The sequence below is a fragment of the Lepidochelys olivacea genome (assembly GCF_965140295.1).
Source record: "Lepidochelys olivacea isolate rLepOli2 genome assembly, chromosome: 2".
NCBI classification, from domain to species: Eukaryota; Metazoa; Chordata; order Testudines; family Cheloniidae; genus Lepidochelys; species Lepidochelys olivacea.
The window spans coordinates 111,443,466-111,451,702 of record NC_140412.1 but is presented as its reverse complement, the minus strand read 5'-3'; the positions used below and the strand labels follow the sequence as shown (position 1 = coordinate 111,451,702).

Below are 8,237 nucleotides of genomic sequence, written 5' to 3'. Positions count from 1 at the left end.
GAAATGAAGACAACAAACTCTTGGAAGCTGCCCTGTGTGTTTCAGTTTTCAATTGAAACTTTTTAGCAAAGCTGAAAGAGAAGAAAACAAAACCACACTTCTCTGTGCTTCCAGTGAAAAGAAACGACAGCCATTAGATTCACTTCATTTGCCTCACCTGACCTGAAATGAACTCCCTCCCTCAGGCCTGTAAGAAAATTCAATTAAAAGGTCCATCTGTGAGGCAACAGCTGAAGGGGAATTACTGTGGGGAGGTCCACATTTTCATAAAAAAAGGGCCCTCTTCCCCCTGCTCCCTTCTATATCCCTGATTAGGCCTTTTCCTTACCTCTAAATCATAAGTGTCCCCAATTAATCAAACCTGATCAAGTAGCTTTTATGTGCTCCATTCAAATGTAGAAACACTATAGATTTGGTACATCCCTTAAACATCACGGGGGGTGGGGGGTAGGGAAAAAGAAACAGAGGTTTGGAATCAGAGCAGCCTAGCCCAATTAAACCAGCTGATGCAATGGGATTAATGGCTGCTAATATGCAAAGGGCTCTTCTGGTAGCAAAAATAATCACCATAAGGCAACAACCGTGTGTAGGGGCTTAAAAAAAGAGAGAGAATGGTAACAGGGAGAATAGCTAGTAGCTGTAAGTGTGCTGTTGTGAAAGCCTTTCTGATGCACATGCTAAAAGCCATGTTGTGCTTTTATGATCTGTTAGCTTATAGAGCTGCCGAGAATCATGTATCTAGTTGGTGTATGGTATTTAAAGCAGTACTGACATTAAAAGTATGCTAGAGAGCCTGCATGGAAATTGGGCAGCACATGTGAATCTTGGAGTCCTTGCTAAGTGCTGATGCCTAGCAGGCAAGTATGAGTGCATTTTTTGATTGCACAGGCTTATATTTATCTAAAGCTGGGTTCTCCATGACCTCACATCATCTCTAGTCACCTGTACTTTTGCCAAGTGAATGTAAAATGCCACCAGATCAGAATGGCAGCGTTCTGTGGCCATTTCAGACATGGGTAAATGACTAAATGTAGGGCAAGGCAGAAGAGAAACAGGACCCAGTGGTTTTTTTCCCCTCCGTGTTGGCTTTTTTGGGTGCATTATGTTGATCTGCATAACAAATATATGGCTTTTCTTAATGCACGGGAACTCATGCTTTTTATTTTTCACTAGCTGAACTTAGTTACAACTGTGAATGCCCATGCTCCCTGTGCGCTTGCTGTATTGATGTTTGTACAGTGAAATCAATCATTTAAAATAGCCAGCTTCCAGTCCTTACCTCCCTGGTCTGATGTGAGTTGCACTGAATTATAAGAGAATATATTCAAACAACACTTTTCACTTCTTTCATCTAAGGATCTCTAAGCATATTACAAACAATTCATTAAAATAATCAGATTGCCCTTGTAAGGTATTTATATATTATTTACTTATAAATAGAGACGGGCTACAATGAAAATACCGAATTTGAATATCTACGAAAATTGGTGGGTGTTTGAAATCTGAACACAGATCGGGTTCAGACTTTCATAGAAGTACCCTAGTCCTATAATGAGCTGAATCAAACGCCCAGATCCAGCCTCCTAACACTTTGGTATGTTTGAAATCCTAGATACAAACAATGAAGCTTAATCTCTTCCCTATTTATAAATATCTGTTTTATAGATGAATAAACCAAGGCATGGAAAAGTTGAATAACTGGCCAAAGTTTCACAGAAGACCAATGACAGAGCCCAAATAGGACCCAATCCCCAGCTCTAAGGCCTGGTCCTCACTACGAGTTTGTCGGATTTAGCAGCATTAAATCGAATTAACCCTGCACCTGTCCACACAACTAAACCATTTTTTTTGACATAAAGAGCTCTTAAAACCGATTTCTGTACTCCTCCCCAACGAGGGAATTAGCGCTGAAATCGACATCGCCATTTCAAATTAGGGTTAGTGTGGATGCAATTTGAAGGTATTGGCCTCCGGGAGCTATCCCACCGTGCACCATTGTGACTGCTCTGGACAGCACTCTGAACTCGGATCACTGGCCAGGTGTACAGGAAAAGCCCTAGGAACTTTTGAATCTCATTTCCTGTTTGGCCAGGTGAGCTCATCAGCACAGGTGACCATGCAGTCCCAGAGTCGAAAAAGAGCTCCAGCATGGACCGAATGGGAGGTACTGGATCTGATCACTGTATGGGGAGAGGAATCCATGCTATCAGAACTACGTTCCAAAAGACAAAATGCCAAAACATTTCAAAAAATCTCCGAGGCCATGAGGGACAGAGGCTACATCAGGGATGCAACACAGTGTCACGCGAAAGTTAAGGAGCTCAGAGAAGAGTACCAGAAAACCAAAGAATCAAACAGACGCTCTGGGACAGAGCCCCAGACATGCCCCTTCTACGCTGAGCTGCATGCAATTCCGCCACCACTACCCCACCCATGTCCCTGGACTCCAATGATGGGGTACTCTCCACCATGCCTGAGGATTTTGTGGACAGGGAAGATGAGGAAGAGGAGGAGGATGAGCTTGAGGAGAGCACACAGCACACCGTTCTCCCTGACAGCCAGTATCTTTTTATCACCCTGACTGAAATACCCTCCCAACCCAAAGAAGCCAGAGGAGGGACCTCTGGTGAGCGTTCCTTTTAAAATATAATACATGTTATAAAAGCAAGTGTTTTTTAATGATTAAGTAGTCCTACGGACTTGGGATGCATTTGTGGCCAGTACAGCTACTGGAAAAGTCTGTTAATGGGTCTGGGGATGGAGCAGAAATCCTCCAGGGACATCTCCATGAAGCTCTCCTGGGGGTACTCTAAAAGCCTTTGCAGAAGGTTTCTGGGAAGAGCAGCCTTATTCCGTCCTCCATGGTAGGACACTTTACCACGCCATGCTAGTAGCAAGTAATCTGGTATCATTGCATGACAAAGCCTGTCAGCGTATGGTCCTGGTGTTTGCTGGCATTCAAGCAACATCCATTCTTTATCTCTCTGTGTTATCCTCAGGAGAGTGATATTGTTCTTGGTAACCTGGTTGAAATAAGGGAATTTAATTAAGGGGACATTCAGAGGTGGCCGTTCCTACTGGGCTGTTTGCCTGTGGCTGAAAAGAAATCCTCCCCGCAGTTAGCCATGCGGTGTGGGGTTGGGGGCATTGGCACTGAGCTGTTCGCGTTTGGCTAGCAGGGATCTTCCCTGTTACCAGCCATGCGGTGGGGTGAGTAGTAAACAATCATCCCGGAAACAGGAAAACCACAGCACTAAATGGCCAACTCAACGTGCTTTGCTTGGTATGGGAGAGGAGGGCGCTGCTGTCATGAAGGTTGCAGAAGCCAAAAGACTATGGCTTACCATGGCCGCCTGCAAGCCAAATTCTGTTGCCTGGCACTGCGTGTGTGATCTCTAACATCAAAACTGCAGGCACTCAATATAAGATGCAAAATGCAACCTTGTACCAAAATCACATGTGCTATGTAATGTGAATAGCGTTGTTCACCGTGAAAGGGTATAGCCATTGTGCTGTAAAATGTATCTTTTAAAATACTTCACTCCCTTTTTTTCCTCCAACAGCTTCAAATGTTTCAAGCCTCCCTCCTCCGTCCCAAAGGCTATCTCAGATAAGGCAGCGAAAAAAATGCACGTGCGATGAAATGTTCTCTGAGCTCATGCAGTCGTCTGGCTCTGACAAAGCTCAGCAGAATCTGTGGAAGGACACAATAGCAGAGTACAGGAAAGTGGCCAATGAACGTGAGGAGTGGTGGCGGCAGGAAGATCAGAGGAGGCATGAGGCAACGCTGGGGCTACTGCGGGATCAAACGGACATGCTCCAGCGTCTGGTGGAGGTTCATGAATGGCAGCAGGATCACAGATTGCTGCTGCAGCCCCTGTTTAACCACCCTCCCTCCTCCCCAAGTTCCATAGCCTCCTCACCCAGATGCCCAAGAATGTGGGAGGGGAGGCTCCAGGCACCCAACCACTCCACCCCAGTGGACAGCCCAAGCAACAGAAGGCTGTCATTCAACAAGTATTGAAGTGGCCTTTTCCTTCCCTCCTACCCTCCTCCCACACCCCACCTGAGCTACCTTGTGAGTTATCTCCCTATTTTTATAATCAATTAATAAAAAATACATGGTTTTTAAATGATAGTGACTTTATTTCCTTTCCAAGCAAGCTGTAATCGAAGGGGGGAGGGCAAGTGGCTTACAAAGAATTTAGAGTCAACCAAGGGGGCGGGTTTTCATTAAGGAGAAACAAACAGAAGTGTCACACAGTGCCCTGGCCAGTCATGAAACTGGTTTTCCAAGCTTCTCTGATGCACAGCGCTTCCTGCTGTGCTCTTCGAACCATCCTGGTATCTGGCTGCTTGGATTCAGTGGCCAGGCGATTTGCCTCAACCTCCCACCCCGCCATAAATGTCTCCCCCCTACTCTCACAGAGATTGTGGAGCACACAGAAAGCAGCAATAACAATGGGAACATTGGTTTTGCTGAGGTCTGAGCGAGTCAGTAAACTGCGCCAGCAACCCTTTAAACGTCCAAATGCACATTCTACCACCATTCTGCACTTGCTCAGCTTATAGTTGAACATTTCCTTACTACTGTCCAGGCTGCCTGTGTACGGCTTCATGAGCCAGGGCATTAAGGGGTAGGCTGGGTCCCCAAGGATAACTGTAGGCATTTCAACATCCCCCAACAGTTATTTTCTGGTCTGGGAAGTAAATCCCTTCCTGCAGCCGTTTAAACAGACCAGAGTTCCTGAAGATGCGAGCGTCATGAACCTTTCCCGGCCATCCCACGTTGATGTTGATGAAACGTCCCTTGTGATCCACTAGTGCTTGCAGCACCATTGAAAAGTACCCCTTGCGGTGTATGTACTGGCTGCCCTGGTGGTCCGGTCCCAAGATAGGGGTATGCGTTCCATCTATAGCCCCACCACAGTTAGGGAATCCCATTGCAGCAAAGCCATCTATTGTGACCTGCACATTTCCCAGAGTCACTGCCCTTGATAGCAGCAGCTCAATGATTGTGTGGGCTACTTGCATCACAGCAGCCCCCACAGTAGATTTGCCCAGTCCAAATTGATTACCGACTGACCGGTAGCTGTTTCCACAGGGCTATTGCCACTCGCTTATGAACTGTGAGGGCTGCTCTCATCTTGGTATTCTTGCACTTCAGGGCAGGGGACACAAGTGACAAAGTTCCATGAAAGTGCCCTTACGCATGTGAAAGTTTCGGAGCCACTGGGAGTCATCTCAAACATGCAGTCCCAGAACTCTGTGCTTGCTTACCAGGTCCAGTATTGGCGTTCCATGGCATGAGCCTGCCCCAGTAACACCATGATCTCCAAATTGCTGGGGACCTTGGTTTTAGAGAAATCTGTGTTCATGTCCTCATCACTGCACTGCCTTCGCCTCCTCGCCTGGTTTTTTAGGTGCTGGTTGTGCATAAACTGCACGATAATGCGCGAGGTGTTTACAATGGTCATAACTGCTGTGGTGAGCTGAACGGGCTCCATGCTTGCCATGCTACGGCGTCTGCTCAGGCAATCCAGGGGAAAGGGCAGGAAATGATTGTCTGCTGATGCTTTCACGGAGGGAGGGAGGGTTGACTGACGACATTTACCTGTAACCACCCGCGACAAATATTTGGCCCCATCAGGCATTGGGAGCTCAGCCCAGAATTCCAATGGGCAGTGGGGACTGCGGGAACTGTGGGATAGCTACCCACAGTGCTCCGCTCGGAATGTCGACACTTGCCACGGTACTGTGGACGCACACCGCCGAATTAATGTGCTTAGTGTGGACGCATGCACTCAACTTTATACAATCTGTTCCCAAAAGTCGACTTCTGTAACATCGGAGTACTTTTGTAGTGTAGACATGGCCTTAGACTACATAGGAGATATTGAGCAGTACACCCTGAAGCAATGCCAGGGGCGCCTTGCACCAAAAAGATACATGATATGTACTGTTTCTAATGATAACTGGTGTAGTTTAGGGGAATATCTATAAACAATCCACAAAGCAAAATGGGTATTGGATGTTCTATTCTGGTATGTGCACAATTTGTTTTTAAGACCTAAAAAAAATCTGTTTTCTGTGCAGAAATTTGGCATGTAAGAATGTCAGAGTGTATGTTTGGAACCATGTAGCAAATTAGACCCTTGCTATCTTTACTGTCTTATTTTTGCTTTTTCATTTAAATATGTGAAATGAATCTGATTTTACTGCAATCTCAACTTCAACTCTATTTTAAAATTATAGACAGTTCAGAGAATAGAAAGGGCCCTGTAAATCAAGCAGAGATTGGTTACTTGCTCGAGCAAGATCATTAAGAGTGCAGAGAGTGAGGAGATGGCTGAGGCATCTCACTGGGAAGAGGCAGGGAAAATTAATTTCCCAGGGAATCTGAGCCCTCCCAAGTTTCATTCCTTTTAGGGACACTCCCTTAACTTTATTATTCATTTTCTAAAGGTGCTTTTAAGGTCTCTGTTGCTTGTGATGAAGGATTTTACCCTGTGTGTTTCAATGACACATTTCAAATCTCAATTTATTCAAATTGTCACAGCTTGACAGCCCTGGAATTTTAGGTGAAACCCCATTCTAGTGGAGGTACCTTGGGGAGTGTGAAATAGTGTCACTGGCTTCCCCACACTGTACTCTTTACATAAGCAATGTTTAATATTTTCCTCCATAGCATGGATATAATTAATATTGTGCATAGCATTCTCTATGCAGCTGCTCTGTGTTTTTTGCAAAGCTCTCCAGCTGCTTTCAAGCTGTTCCTTTGACTCTGCCACAATACTCACGCCCTCTCCCCCACAGTGCTAAAGGACAGTCAGTGATTTGTTTCTCAGCAACTCTCTCAATACCAGGTATCTCTTAGGATTAACTGAGAGCCAAAACTGAAGGGTTGGGGGAAGGGTTGAGGGCCAGGGAGGAGAGAGAAGGCACACACTAGCAGACTGGCTCTCACTGACCTGGATTCAAAATAGAGATCCCTAATGCAGGAGATATTGTTCAAATATTAATAATTTTTTCTCCAGAAATCCCATGCAATCTTGAGCAAGTCTCTTAAATTCTCTCTCCCTCAGTTTCCCCAAGTTTAATGCAGAGGTAATATTTTCTACCTCAGAGAGGTGTTGTGATGCTAATTTCATTAACCTTTGTGAAGGGTTTTGAGATCCTTGAATAAAAGCAATATTGCCAACCTCACACTTTCAAAAATCATGAACCAGACACCAAAAATATCATAAGATTTTAAATTAATAATTAAATTACATTGCCTTTGGCCTACCTTGTGATTTTTTCCCCAACCTGAAAGGGAAGCCGCTCACTTATGTGTGATTATCTCAGCATCAATATTCAACACACACAAAAATGCAGCCTCCATGTTCACTGATGAGAGGAAACCCATTTACCCTCGACCCTGAGTAAGGAGGGAAATAAACTTCAGGGATTGAGATTTGGCACAACTGATTAAAAGAGCTTTAAACTAGGAATTGGAGGGGGAAATGTTTGGGAGATAAATAATCTCCATGCCTTATTTTAACATTGAGAGGGAGGAAAATCAAGTGAGAAAAGACACAGCAATGGAGAAAGGAACAGCAGTGAGTAGGAGAATGGACATTAAGAGGAAAGATAGTGTCGATACCATTGAAGCTAACAGTCAGGTGATACTGGCAGTAGAATGACTGTACTCAATCGGGTGAGGAATGTGAGCGAAACCAAGCAGCAACAATTAAGATGTTTGTACACCAATGCAAGGAGCCTGGGTAACAAAATGGAGAGAACCTAGAACTACTGGTACAGGAAGTGAAACCAGATATTATAGGGATAACAGAAACATGGTGGAATAGTCATGGTGGAGTAGTCATGACTGGAATACAGGTGTTGAAGGGGATGTGCAGTTCAGGAAATTAATTCCAATTCAGCAGTCTGTCGTTGGAGTTTGTTTTTGAAGTTTTTGTTGTTGTTGAAGAATTGCCACTTTTAGGTCTGTAACTGAGTGACCAAAGAGATTGAAGTGTTCTCCAACTGGTTTTTGAATGTTATAATTCTTGGCGTCTGATTTGTGTCCATTTATTCTTTTACGTAGAGACTGTCCAGTATGACCAATGTACATGGCAGAGGGGCATTGCTGGCACATGATGGCATATATCACATTGGTAGATGTGCAGGTGAACGAACCTCTGACACTGGCCTATATGGGCTAATTACATCAGCCACACCATCAGAGGTTCATT

At 44.8% G+C, this 8,237-nt stretch overlaps 1 protein-coding gene across 1 annotated transcript; it reads left to right on the top strand.

Annotated features, from left to right (window-relative positions):
- Nucleotides 1-1,954: 1,954 nt before the first annotated feature.
- LOC311516951 (uncharacterized protein) lies at nt 1,955-4,084 on the top strand. Its single transcript, XM_084621393.1, has 2 exons — nt 1,955-2,626; nt 3,564-4,084. Exons 1-2 carry the CDS (start codon nt 2,434-2,436, stop codon nt 4,022-4,024), a joined length of 654 nt encoding a protein of 217 aa, XP_084477519.1. The 5' UTR covers nt 1,955-2,433; the 3' UTR covers nt 4,025-4,084.
- Nucleotides 4,085-8,237: the final 4,153 nt, after the last annotated feature.